We start from the raw sequence: 15,077 nt of genomic DNA, 5'->3' as shown, positions 1-15,077 counted from the left end.
AGAGTCTAGTTCCCAGGGGATGACTCCTAGTATCTCAGGTAATATCCCTTGTATTCGTTGCCACATAGGTCTAGTTTGTAACAGACACAAGTAAGCAATTCTCTAGAAATTAATGAATGAAATGATACCTTATAGAATTTAGAGAGCAAGAGGGCCTTATGCTCACAGATAAGCACTGGGGAAGCCAGAAACATTAAACATACAGGATTATCTCTTTAAGGGAAGAGATGCATGACCTATTTTTCACCCAGAAGTCTGGGAATGGATGTAGTTAATAACCTGGTAATGGTGACCTGTGTTATCTGTAAGACCAGGCCACACCTGACTTCACCAGGCTATTATATTTATCCTAGACTTTTACCTTGAGCACTGTTGGTCAGTCAATAGAATCCAACCTTATAGGAGATGTCACATGTACTTTACAATAGCCTAAGTGACCTCTGTGTTATCTATAAAGCCAGGCCACACCTGACTCCCTCAGACATTGATGTTTATCCCAGTCATTTTCCCTAGACCTTTATATTGAGCATTGTTTCTTAGTCAATTGAACCCCATCTTTATGGAAGATGTCATATGAACTTTATAAAGCGCTTCAATATAAATATGTCTTAAGCTTTGTTGTATACATGGGATTGAGTTAGTTATCATCAGAAAACTTCTTTCCAAAATTGTGCTGTGCTTAAATATGCCTAAAATAAAATAAACAGCTCAGGGTCAGACCCTCTATGTTTGAACCAACACTGCTACTAAGTTGTGTTGAACTAAACTTCCTCCTTCTTGCCTCATGCAGATTGTTATTCGGCTGGCTATGGAGTTTGCAGAGACCCCAAGAATTTCGTCAGAGTTAAATTGTTTCCCTAGCTAAAGAGAAATGGCACTCTAGCACAAATGCATTTTCAGATTCAAAACATTTCTTTCTTTCTTTTTTTTTTTTTTTTTTTTCCAGAGCTGAGGCCCAAACCCAGGGCCTTGCGCTTGCTAAGCAAGTGCTCTACCACCAAGAGAGCATTGTTTTAAAAATGTGAGATATTAGCAAATGGAAATCAGGATACCCATATAGTTAACAATTTGACTCTAAGTAGCTATTAATTATGTTTATTTCCCCTATATTGAAGAATACAGTTTGTTTGTGTGTGTGTATATATATATAAAATGACTGAACATTATTTTCACTCAAATTTGAATCTTGAGAAAGCTGTTCATGGGCTCTTAGCTTTGTAGAGGGCATGACTCAAAGAATTTCACTCAGATGAGAAACTTGATGCAGGCTCCACTGACACTGTTTACCTCTCTAAAGCTTCCTGTCCAAAACAGCCTGTCTCAGCAGGAGTTCGGCACTCTTCTCATTTTCCCTTTAATTATCAGCACTCTCAAAATTATTGGCTCAGCACAAACTGTGGACAGAAAAGTGTCCTGTGGTAAATGAGAAGGAGAAATATGTGATATGCAGGAAAGCTGAACAGGACTCTGCCTTCAAAGAGACTGTTTTGTTTAGAAAAGTATCAAACAGACCATCATACTGTACATTAATGTACTTTTAATTGCTAACAGTCACCCAACTTTTCTGGATAATATAGCTTTACAAGGACTTCCTTCATCAAATCAAAGACCCATATTATGAGATAAATCACTAATGTAGGAATATCTGGAAAAAGGATAGCCCTCAAAAATAACTTACCCTTGATTGTATGGTATATTCCAAATAACAAAAACATTAGTAGAAGAAAACTGTGAGGCTTAGAATTGATATAACATCTCACTCTCTCAAGTCTCAAATTGTATGGCTTAGCATCCCTTCTCTACAGGCAAGAGAACTGCTGAGTTCAGTGATAACACTGCAATAAGCGGTCAGGATTGACCAGACACTGATCTGGGGTCAGTGCCTGATTCTGCTTGGATTCTCCCTGGTAGAGTGTGTAAAGGAGTTTCCGTTTTTTAAAAATTTGTATGTCACTTCATTCAAAATTGAAGAATACTAGTATTTCTGCTAAATCTTGAGTGCATTTGAGAAGTTAGTTGTTATAATAAGACTTAAAAGACTGTATTTTGAAAATCTTTAGTTTTAACATTCATAAAATGGTTGTAGTGATCAGCAGAAAGAGTGGTTAGTAAGTCTTACCCAAATCAATGATGAGATAATTGACTGTTTGTGAAGCTGTAACTAACCACATTGCATGTTCATACAGTACATCACTGTCTTACTAGATAGCACACACTGGAAGGGAGTTGATAGTAACTTCTGGGACTGTAACCATGTGTTTCCTATTTGATTAGGTGGAATGTCTTTCAAAGAATCCATTAAATGTCTCTTTCAAAGTTTTATAAAAAGAGGAAGTCTATATAGGATGCTGAAAAAAGTAATTCTGACGTCATGTCGAGTAGCAAATAATCTTTATAAAGAACCCAAGATGACTAACCCAAAGTAGGAGACTTCATATTTCCTCTTATGTAAGAAGTCATATGATCTCCTTTTTAAAAAGTTAATGGGTTAAGAAATAACAGCCGTATGCTTCATTGTTTTTTCCTATAAATAAGGAATTGTGTGTAGAAAGAAATGGTAGTTAAATATACTGTTGGCCAACTGCATAGTCATGATTACCAGACTTCATCTGTGGAAGTTCAGCAAAGCAGAATTAGAAATGTCAGAAAGGATCTCATTAAGATAATTTGTCTAGAAATGAATAAAAAATTCTCTTCCAACTGTTCATGTCTTTTGTAGTCAAGATGAGTTGAACAGAGTTTTAAAAAAAATTAGAGTTGTTTTTCACAGTGTAGTACTAGAAACACCTATATGAAATCACCCAAATTGATGTCTTGCTGAAAATGCAGGCTGCCTTACCCCATTGCTATACTTGTCAAGTAGATCAAGAAACAACCTCTGAAATACACTTCAACCCACCAGTGGTTTCAACAATGCTAAGTTCCAGAACCAGTTGTAGCACTTGGTTCTCCCCCACCTAGTACTTTGGAATCATAGAACTGTGAAATGAGCCTGACTGAATTTTCATCCTATGTTTCATCTACTAATGATTTATGAGGCAATGCAAGGGGACACAAAAGATTGTGAGTGTAGGTATTCTGATGTGCTAGAGCTCTTGATAACATACAAGTATTTATTCAGGATGAAGAAATGGAAATAAGACTTTTTGAAATCTAATACAACAGCAAAATAAAGAGAGCTAAGGTGATTCCTTTAGCTGTGAGAATGCAGAGGGTAACTCCTACGCTTTTGTCTGCCTGGTTTTCATTTTGTTCTGTTTTGTTTATCTGTGTATGGGAGAAAACATCGAGGCACTAACAGCTGAACGGGTTGTGAAGCTGTTCCAATTTGAGTGTGGAAGAAAGTGAGGCTTTATTAATTGTTCTTTTACTGTCACATTGATAAAAAAAAATGTTTACTTCAAATTTGCCACTGAGTTTAGGTATGAGTGAGTCTAATAAAACCGTGGCCTAACTAGCGAGTTGTTCTTTTCTGTTACAGCAATTGTTCAACTGTCAAGCTCTGCGGAAACTAAGCATTCCTGATAATGACCTCTCAAGTCTGCCGACCTCTATTGCTAGCCTAGTTAATCTGAAAGAACTCGACATCAGTAAAAATGGTAAGATAAGAATCTCCAAACACCTTCATATCATTTTACTGAAAATGTCTTCTAATTTTTTTCTTAGTGAGTAATAACTTTTTCTTTGACTTTATTTAAGTTCTATTTAAGAGTTAAATTGTATGACATACCTGAAAGATAACAAACCTCTCCTTTTCTTCTCACAGTATGGCTGACTTCCCCAAATCTTATTCCTCTCTGGACTTAGATATACACTCTAACTCTCTAAACTATTCTTCATCTTCTGCTAGGTTTATTCCTCACTTTCAGAATATTATCTGCTCAATGAGCTCTGTTTTCTTCCTTGAAACAATCCTCCCATTTGCTTCTCTGGGTTCCACTCTCCCTTTGGTACTCACCTCTGCACAGAATTCACTTATTCACCAGGGTTATTGCCCTTCTTCTCCTGACCCAGATCACAAACTCTATCAGATGGCAAGAGAGGCATTACTGTTTTGGCTACTGACACATTCCAAATGCCTTGAGCAGAGCCTGGAAAACTATCAGGGCTCAGTCATATCTGTTGTATTTTGAGCCAAATTCATGCACTTGGTGATTTTGTTGACACTGGTGCTAATATTGATGTTCATGTTGATATTTTCTCTGAGGGTTTCCTGGAGGAAACTGGGCCTTCAGACCATCTCAGGTATTCTAACTCATTCAGTAGGACCTCATTCCTTCCAAATGACTTCAGCTTCCTGTTTTATTAGAATCAAAGATCTAGCCCAAAGGATTGTGATCAGGTAATTTGTGGATACAAAGCACAGCCCTACCATCATTAAGTTCTCCGGTGAAAAACGTGTCCATGGTCACATACAAATAGTGCAATGGTTACTCTACTCAGTATTATTGGTGCCAAGGGGACAGGCATGAAAAGAGCAAGTCCTCCCTCACAAAACTTGTATCTAAGACAATTATTTAGATACTTAAATAAATAGCTATGGAAGGTTAATGTTTGTGTGTAAAGCTACATTCAACCTGAAGGCCATCCTTAGGATGAGGATGGATGCATTCTCAATAAATTCTGAATGAATTCATGATTAAATGGTTGAGAGTCATCATTAGGTTTACAGTGTCACTGGCAAAATAAGATAGGTACCCACAAATAATCAGTACTCTGTAAGTGCTTGATCACATGCATTCTTAGAGAATGGGAAGACTAACTAAGACTATTATATTAATAAAAAAGGGTCCAAATACCAAATTTAGCTTGAAAGAGACAATACATGTGTCAACTGGGCACTTAAACAACCTTCCACACTAAGCTGACTGGCCACTCAGGGGGTTCTCATGAAGACAATTCACGAAAGATTTACAGATCTAGAGAAAGAATAGCAACCAGATTTAGACCCATGGAGAGGGGCCTCATGTCCACTTTTATTTTTGTAGAAATATATTTACAGAAGGACAAAAGATGGCATTTAAGAAAATATACATTTCTTCCTGAAAACCTAATTTCAGTTTCCAGAACCCACATCAGGTGACTCACAACTGCTTGTAACTGAAGCTCCAAGGGACTCTCATCTGGCCTCTGTGAGCACCGCACAGACATGGCATGCATACACAAATAAAATAAAATAAATGTTTATAAAATGATAGATTTCTAGAAAATTCTCTATAAATATATGTGTTATTACTATCAAAATACTTATGTGCATTTATATTTCAAATTTTACTTTCAAATTATAATTCTAAGAAATGTAATAAGGCTGATACCACATCTGGCCTTTGGGCAGGTTTAGTAGACAGTACAAGTAAATTAAAACTTACCTTATTTTTAAAGATGATAAGACAGCATTCCACCATATATAAACCTGAAGTTCCTGAGAAGCAACCTTACTGAGAGCATATAATAATTTTCAGTGGTGTTTGTACACTAAAATTACGAATTTCCCTTACTTTCCTAAGAAGGAAGTCTGGGCATCTTTAGAAGGCTGAATCTGTTACTTTGCTTTACCTCCATATCCTGGAAATGTTTATACAAAGTGGCATGCAGGGTGCACATTGGATTGCAAGGGTGTGAGCTGACAATGCCCAGACCACAGCTGGCAATCACACAAACAGCCCTTCAGAACATTATAGCTGGAAGCTGTCCCCATGTGCTGTGACAAGGACCTGGGCAGTTACTCAAAGGAGATTAATTCATCTTTCAAGAATCTGTCAAGTGAAGAAAGAACAGGAGCCTGAAAAAAGAGTAGAGTCAGCACTTCAGTTGGCAGTTGAAATAGCCCTTCTGGGTGGGTAGAGATCACAGCACAGCAGGAGCACAGGGATAGAACATAGATCGATATCTCTAGATAGATCCCTGCAAGGACTTGTCAATCTGAGCAAAAGCTTGAGTGGAGAATCCTTAATACATGAACTCACTGAGTCTAAAGCTGCTTTTGACCATTCATTTAGACCCTAATCTTACTTCTTGTCACATCACTCTTGGTCATCAAAATGGCATCAAGCTAAACCCTGGTGACATAGGAGTTATACAATTTCCCGAGCCCAGGTTCTTTCCTCTCTTGCTGAATGCTATAATCTCAACAGAGTCCTCTGTACATTTAAAAAAAAATCCCCAAGGGGGAATATATGGATCTCCTGGGAAGGGGAAATAGAAAAGATCTACAATATGGACTGGGAGCAGGTGGAGATGAGAATTTGGGGGATTGTATTAGGGGTAGATGGAGAAGGAGAATACTGAAAGACATGACTGGATGGGGGTGCATTTCAGGGACAGGTAGAAACCTGGTGCAAGGGAAACTTCCAGAAATTTACAAGAATGACCCCAGTTAAGACTCCTAGCCTGATTAGTGATTACCACAATTGTCATCAGAGAGTCTTCATTAGTAATTGATCCATCAGATGCAGAGACCCACAGGCAAACATTAGGCCAAGCTAGGGGAATCTCTTGAAGAAAGGAAGGATTGTAGGAGCCAGAGGGGTGAAGAACATCATAAGAAAACCCACAGAAACTAAATAACCAATCTGGTTCATAGGAACTCATAGAGTCTGAACCAACAATCAGGGAGCCTGCATGGGACCAACCTAGGTCCTCCATATATCTGTGACAGTTGTACAGCTTGGTCTACCTGTGGGGCTCCTAACAATGGGAGCAGGGGATGTCCCTAGAGTTTTAGCTGGCTCTTGGGAACCTATTCCTCATGCTGGATTGCCTTGCCCAGCTTTCATACAAGGGGACGTGCTTAGTCTTACTGCAACTTGATATGTCATGCTTTGTTTATACCTATTGGAGGCCTGCCCCTTCCTGAACAAAAACAGTGGAGGAGTGGACGGGGGGGGGGCGTGTAAAGGGGAGATGGGGGAGAGAATGGGAAGAGAAGAAAAAGGGGAAACTGGTCAGGTTATAACATTAATTAAATAAATAAATAGTAAGAGGAAGGAAGGGAGGGAGGGAGGAAGGAAGGAAGGAAGGAAGGAAGGAAGGAAGGAAGGAAGGAAGGAAGGAAGGAAGGAAGGAAGGAAGGAAGGAAGGAAGGGGGGAAGGAAAGAAGGCTGGTTGGTTAAAGAGTACAAGGAGGCCAGGAGTTATAATGGAAATAAGCTATGTTTAAAAATTCCCCCAAAAAACATTCAAAGTATACCTGCATCACACACACACACACACACACTCATATACTACACACATACACAGAAGATATTTCAAATGGTGTGTATTATGAAATTTTCCTTCCATCTAAACAAATAAAAGTAAGTATTGCATAGTATAGTTGCCTGTTTTGTGGTACCTTTTGCCTTGTAAATGGTTTTGAACTGACATCACCTTTTCCCGTGGGGAGGTGACATTGACACTGGAGATCCAGCCTGGGGCTTTGTACATGCTAACTAGGCATTACTTTTCATTTTTAATTTTTCTATATGTGGTAAATTATATAATCTTTGAATTCAGAGACTGTCTTGCTCACTTTTCTATTTGGAGTTATGAGCACAATGTTGAAGCCATCTTGTTACATTTATTGTATTAAAAAGTACAATGATATTTATGTGATATTACATTAGAGACTCCTCATAAAATCCCACCTGGCACACTGGGAACTTCTAAATGTTTTAACTGAGTGCTGGAAAATACTGGAAAGGACTGAGAGTCACAAAAAAAGGGAAAGAGATCATGAAACTCTATTCACAGACACCTCAAACATGATACGCTTAAAACCAAACACTTCACCACCCAAATGTGTTCTCCAGACTTCTGCTTACATTACTGTGATCCACAGAGACAATCAATGAAAGGATTTATTCCCAATTTCCATTTCATGTCCACTCAGTTACCATGCCTGCTGTGTCCTATGTCTGTGGAAAGACCGTTGTAGCTCACTTCTGTCTCTGGTCTGTGCTACCCACTTAAACAGCCTCCTAATTGTGCTCATCCAATTACTGCCAAACTGATCCTGCACATGTTAGCTCTAGCAGCCACCTAAATTTCCAGAATGGCTATTTTTTCTTTCCACCTAAGGTGCTATACTCAATCTAGGACAAAGTGTAGGCTCCTAAAAGCTAAGAGTCTCCACAGCTGACCTAATAACACTTACATTCCAGTGCCGCTCTAACCACAGGTGACTGGCAATTTTTTTTTATCTTTATGGTATGGGTACAAGAAAGCTTCCTCAAACATTTAATAGAGTTTCGTGATCTCTTTCTCTCTTCTTGTATTCTCCCTATTGTTCAAATCTTAGATGGTCTTTTAATAAAAATCCCAGAGCTAGATATCAGGGTGAAAGCTGTAAGATCAGAGAAGCAGAACAGCCAGCCACTAGGTCTTACCTCTATGAAATCCTCAACCAAAAGAGAGTGAGTGTATCTTAAGTTTTCTCCAGTCCTGCCTGGCCCACCGTCAGAACAAATCTCTCTCACCCACCAGTCCCACAGCCACTCAGACCCAACTGAGTAAACACAGAGAGACTTACAATGTTTACAAATTGTATGGCTGTGGTAGGCTTCTTGTTATCTAGTTCTTCTATCTTAAATTAACCCATTTCTATAAATCTATACCTTGCCACATGGCTCATGGCTTACCAGTATTTTACATGTTGGTACTCATGGCAGCGGCTGGCAGCATCTGCTGACTCAGGCTTCCTGTTCCCAGAATTCTCTTCTCTGCTTGTCCTGACTATACTTCCAGCCTGGCTACTGGCCAATCAGCATTTTATTTATACAGAGCGATATCCACAGCAAGTGAGTTCCTATTTTCTCATGCCTTATGTACCTTTCTCTGCCCTGACATATTACTTCCTGGGATTAAAGGCGTGTTTGCTTCCCAAGCAAAGACACGAGATCTCAAGTGCTGGGATCTAAGGTGTGTGCCACCACAGCCTGGCTCTGTGTTTAATCTAGTGACTGGCGCTGTCGTCTGAGCCTCAGGCAAGTTTATTAGGGTGTACAATATATCACCACAACTTCCTCTGCATAAATCACTTTCCATGCCTTTTTCATCTGGTTTACTTTCACTCTATTCAATATTCAAATGCCATTGTTTCTGTGAGGACTCTGAATTTCTAAATTAAGTCAACAGTTCTACCTCTCTGTATTAACATATCTTTCATGTTCCTTCTGACATTATTTCATTAAAAACAGTAATGGTAATTAACAGTATTAAAATATTATGTGGTTTCAAGTTTTAAGCTAGTGAATACTTTTTATGAGGAAAAGAATATCAGATAATGTGTCTATCATGGAGATGAAGTGTTAATATTCATTGCAAATATATTCTTTTTAGATGAATAAAACTTCACAGGCACATGTAAACATTTATGACCATCACTTCACCCTTCTTGCTGTCAGAATTAAGGTTTAAATTTTCAACAAAATACTACCATATTTTATAGGTTATTCTTCAAAGGATTCTTAATTATTTTTATATTATTTTTGTGTATGAGGGTTTTGTCTATATGTATGTCTGTGTGCCATGTGCATGCAGTACCCAGAGGGACCAGAAAAGAGCATCAGATCCCCTGAACCTAGATTTATTGATGGTTGTGATGAGTGGCCATGTGGGTACTGAGAATTGAACCCAGGTCCTCTAGAAGAACAGCCAGGGCTCTTTGCCACTGAGTCATATCTCCAGACCCCTATTCTTCAAGGTTGTTCATGTTGCCCTTCTGAACTTACTTCTTGAAGGTTGAACAACTTGCTTTAGTTGTCTCAGCAGAAGAGCTTTCTATTGCTTCTCATCTATTAATTGGCAGCTCATCAGATGGACATACTGTAGTGCTCTTACTTAATATTTCCCTAATAGCAAACATTTTGTACTTTTTATTGATGAGGTCAAATTGTCTTTTTTCTCTACAAATTGTCTTTTATGATCTGCTTTTAGTTTGAGATGTCTTTTAGGTTCTTGATGACTTGAGATTCATTTCTTTGAACACTAGTTTCCTCTTCTTTGTGTGATCTGCAATGATTATTTCCCAGTCTTTGGCATGTCTTCCAAAATTGTTTGAAAAGCCATTTTTCATAAAGAAATTGTTAAATTTAATGTGTAAACTTCAACCTTTTCTCCTTTGTGTTGTGTGTCATCACTTTGTGTTGAAGATGCTCTTCCATACTTTGATGTCACAGATACTTCTTAAACAATTGGTTTTCTTTTCACATATAGGTCTTCACTTAGTTTGAAACTTATTTTTGAGACTACAAATAGCCAAAATTCATCTTTTCTCATATGAATGGATGGTGAATTATTCCAAGAACATCCAGCAGCCTGTCCCCTCCCCATGATGGTGAACTGTCTCCCCAGTAACACTCAGCAGCTTGTCCCTCACTGACTGTGTAAAGTTTCCCCAGTGACACTCAGCAGCCTGTCCCTCACTGCCTGTGTACAGTCTCAGCCTCTTTCAACTTGCTGAACTATTCCACCTAGTTGAGACCTGTTCTCACCATTACAGTGTCTTATTGAGTTTCAGTATCTAAATGTTCCTACCCTCACTTCCTTTCTTCATTTTAGGTGTCTCGATATGCTTGGTATTCACCCCAAGCTTTAAGTCAAGTTTGTTGAGATGCACAACTGAAATTTTAAAATTTTTTAAATTGATTTGAAGTTTTAAACTTAAATAAAATTTTAAAAATTGATTTGAAGTTTTAAACTTGAATTTGAACTTAGAAAGAACTGACGTCTTCAAGTGGTAAATGCCAACAGCCTACTTTCTATCATCATGTCTTACTTTGTGGCTCTCAATTGAGTTTTATGTTTCTTCAAAAAAAGTTTAGACACAATTTTAATTACTTAAGTGTGTGTGTGTGTGTGTGTGTGTGTGTGTGTGTGTGTGTGTGTGTACTTGTCAGTTCTGTCCTTCCAATGTGTGGGTCCCAGGATTGAACTTAGGCCCTCAGGCTAGGCAGCAAGTTCCTTTACCCTCTGAGCCATCTTTCCAATCAGGTTTGCACACCTTTTGTTAGTTTTTGCATATGAGCCAGTTTCATCCTTTCTAATTCTTAAATCTTCACATCTTCTTGAGTCATTCTTTCACAAGTTACAGTCCAACTAGCCCACTCCATCATCCAATTTTTAATTTTACTTTTCTTCTTCTCCATAACTTTCTTCAATTTTTATGCTCTTCCACCTTGTCTATGTCCACATTGTCCTCTGCATTCCTAAAATTTATTTAATCATTTTACCTTGTCTTTACTTTTATCAGCCTTGAAAAGTTTTTCTACTTTTTTAAAGTCTTTCAGCTATTCTTTCTTTGCCTTGTTGGTCTCATTTGTTATTTGATTTGTTTGATTTCCTAATTCATTAATTCCTCTTTTCTACTTCCAATGGCAGTTACTTTTATTAAACCCCCTCCTCCAGTGTGCCAGTGCTTACTTGGTTGTTTTCAATGTTCCATTGCACTTGATACTGTCTCAGTCACATCATTTTTTGCTAGTGTATGACCAGCCACATTGTCTGATGATGCTAATTTCTTATTATTCACTGGCTTTCACATTGTAACCAAGTCATGGTAAATAGTCAAAATTTTGCTGTAATGAAAATGCACATTCTAGGGACATACTAGTAGTACACTACAGGCCCTGATGTCTGATTCTCTTTAATTAATATATTATGTTTGTAAGTTTTACATACTTGGGGCATTGAAAAGATGAAGAGATGGCTACCAGGGGAACTTTAGTGGCAATCACATAGAATGAGCAGTTCCAGACTCTACTGCACAGGAAGGTGATGGAGGATAATAAAGCATGAGATGTTTCAAAAATCAAGAAGAAATGATAAACGGTTGAGGAGATGGGCGGGTGGAAACTAGTCTCAGCATTGCCCAGTGCACACATGCATCAGAGTATCACAAAATTCCCTGTCAGATGTGAAGTTTTTATGTTCTCATCTTTCAGTTAAAAGATAAATTTTAAAAGAGCCCACTACATAGAATATTTACCTACATGGTATAAACAAAATACCCAGTTAACTGGAAAGCAATAAACTGGAAAATGGGGTTCCAGCTTCTTAATTGTCAATAAAAATCATTCTTTTTTCTTAAACATAAGTTCATTAGCCTTGACTTTCTAAAGAAGTTTTGGATAATTATAGTAAAACTTAGTCATTTGTATAGCCAGAGATAAATAAAAACATGGCCATGCTTTTTGTGAACCCACTTTCCTTTCTCAGCAATTATAGTTCTCTAATTATATTCAGTGACCCAAGGGAAACATGCCACTATCCATACCAATGGATCTTCCATCTGTTACCCTCTGTGCTGGCTAGTTTTATGTCAGTTTGACACAAGTTAGCATTACCTGAAAGGAGAAACCTCAATTGAGAAAATACCTCCACATGACCCAGATGTAGGGCATTTCCTTAATTAGTTCTTGATGGAAAAGGGCACAGTCCATTGTGAGTGGTGCCATCCTTGGGCTGATGGACCTGGGTTCTATAAGAAAACAGGCTGAGCAAGCTAGTAAGCAGCACCCCTCCATGGTCTCTGCAACAGCTCCTGCCTCCAGGTTCCTGCCCTGTTTGAGTTCCTGTTCTGACTTTCTTCAGTGATGGACTACAACATGGAAGTATAAGCCAAATAAACTCTTTCCTCCCCAATTTGCTTTTGGTCATGGTGTTTCATCACAGCAACAGAAACCCATCTAAGACACCCTCACATCTGAATTAAATAGTGAAATAAAATCTATGTGAATCGGAGATGAATGCATTTCATGATATTGTGATATCTGGATAAATAGTCTAAGTCAGCTTGTAGCTGATGCATGGCCATAGTAGAGTAAACTGTTTTATACCGTAAAGTTAGATAATGAATGATCAGGTTTAGTCAGTGATTTCATTTCAAGTTTTATTGTTGATTTGTCATAGCATCTTAGAGAAGATGACACCATACCATAAGGACTTTAATGAAAATAAATTAATTTGAAAGTGCTTCCTAATTCTCCAGCAATTAAGTCATTGTTTTGTTCTCATCCTCTAGAACTTATTTCTATACATGAATTAATGTGAGCAGCACCATGGTGGGCAAAATCACTATTGTTAGTTATAATGAGAGGCAAACATAGTTGAGGGGTTATTATGTGTGATAGTGATGTGCCAATTATTCCACCCCCTTTCCAAAGCACTCATCAAACATAGGACGAATCACACTCCCCATCTGCAGGAAGAAAGGGAATCTTTCTGTTCCAGACTCACAGGAGGAAGAAGTTAACAGATTTTTAAAATCTTTAAACCTTTGAGGATATTGGAAGAGAAAAAGAAACTCCAGTTGTCTGTGCTGTACATTCTCAGGGAAGTTACCTGGAGATGCTTTGTATGGGTTAGGGAGAAAATGGTAACGTGATCATGCACTAACTGTGCTCATGGCTACCCTGCCCTATAAAATTCCTTATTTTAACACCATTACTAAATAACTTATTAAAAATCACTATCTCTTACACCTTAGGTCTACTTTCCCTGTCTTTAGAATTTCTTCTGTCCATGATGGTTCAAATAAACTCGAAGTCTTTTGCTCCATTAAATAACTTCATGACAATGAAAAACAAAATAAATCTGCTTCCCTGGTCACCTCCCAGCACCAGGTCTTTTAACTCTGGTGTCTTCATAGAGACATGAATCCTGAAACATGCCAGCAACACTCAGACAGTTTGTGCAACTAATACAAGGAAGAAGAGTGCCATCCCTCCACCCTCTGAAGTCCTTTCAGAGTCCTGTCAGCAGGGTCAGGGTTCCCAGTGTCACTGAAGGACCTTTTCAAAATACATGATTAATAAATTCTATATGGTCCATAAATCCTTATGGACAATTTGAAGAGAATGAAATTGAGCTTGTATGAGCCATTTTCCATCTTCACTACCATGCAGTACCCTTCATCCACTGTGAAAAGGAGCTGAACCTCACACTGTCCTCAGATCCGCAGTATCTTCTATCAAAATATAGGTGGATGGAAGGCCCAGTGAAGCAGCCTAGTGAAAATGAAGGGAGAATTGAAACATTAAATACAAAATAATATTAAGGAGACAATTTCATGAAATTCTCACTCAAAATCTCTGTTATTAAAGTAAAGAAAGGGAACACAGAATCAGTGTCAATCACTGCATTTGAACTAAGTCACAAGTATTTCTCTATGAATACACTATGGGTCAAGGTCACAAAAGCTACGGAATTTTCTCAAGATATGTCCCTGAGGAAAATTCAGTTATGTGGCTATATCCAAATACTAATAACTTCACAAGTATTTGGTTTTCTATGTAATGCTACTGAGGCAGGCAGGCTCTCATAAGTAACTCTTACCTCCCATGTTGTGGTTGCTGGGTCTCTCTTTCTTCTCCCTGGGGGTAGAACGCAATGCAACCCCCAAATGCTTCCCCTGTTCACTAACTCAGCAGTTATACTTTCACTTTGACCTTGCAGAATGCTGTAAACTGTCCTTGAACTTCTCCTTGCCAGTCCTTACTTACCCTATAGACTGTTGCACTATATGCCACATATCCTTTGTAACCTTCTGTAGAGACTAAGACATAAAGTAAAGTTAACATGTACCTTCTTATATGTCAAAGTTTTAAATTTGTTACAGTCATAATTATTGCAAAATAGTTCCTATCTAATTATCTTCTTTAAACAACACTAATTGGTCAATTTAAGTTTGCTGTGCTCACATGAGCTCATCCATGTTGCATAACTGACTGTTTTTACAAGAATAAAGAGTTTTGTCTACACCATGCAGGACTGGTTAGTGGGAAGAGTGCTGGAGACACTCTGTAGTCCTGTCACCTCTGCTCTAAAGAGACAATAGTTCTAATTTCTTCTTGCTGACACACTGAAGAAAGTAGGTTTGCATCAGATTTCATGCATATTGCCCTGTCTTAAGTACTACATTGCTCAATATATATAGCTAGAAATTATAAAATCCTAGATTTCATGAGTGTTTTTCAGAATAGGCAAACATGACAGTATTTGAGATATCCTGATTTCAAATCCTGTCCAGCCTTTGAGTCTTACTGGCTTTGTTAGTCATATTTTTAAAATTCTTGAGAATGAAGTAAAGTGTGTGTAGC

At 38.1% G+C, this 15,077-nt stretch overlaps 1 protein-coding gene across 5 annotated transcripts in view; it reads left to right on the top strand.

The window, feature by feature from the left end:
* The window catches only part of Lrrc7 (leucine rich repeat containing 7), a 475,963-nt gene that overhangs the window by 231,036 nt on the left and 229,850 nt on the right, over nucleotides 1–15,077 (top strand). For all 5 annotated transcript variants that reach the window (XM_015993791.3, XM_015993794.3, XM_015993790.3 and 2 more), the window contains one exon: nucleotides 3,482–3,599. In XM_015993791.3, coding sequence (XP_015849277.1) covers nucleotides 3,482–3,599 — 118 coding nt within the window. The remainder of the gene's footprint in view (nucleotides 1–3,481; nucleotides 3,600–15,077) is intronic.

This window comes from Peromyscus maniculatus, chromosome 6, assembly GCF_049852395.1.
Source record: "Peromyscus maniculatus bairdii isolate BWxNUB_F1_BW_parent chromosome 6, HU_Pman_BW_mat_3.1, whole genome shotgun sequence".
NCBI lineage: Eukaryota > Metazoa > Chordata > Mammalia > Rodentia > Cricetidae > Peromyscus > Peromyscus maniculatus.
Note: the sequence above shows the minus strand (reverse complement) of the source record. Positions and strands in the feature narration are given on the sequence as shown.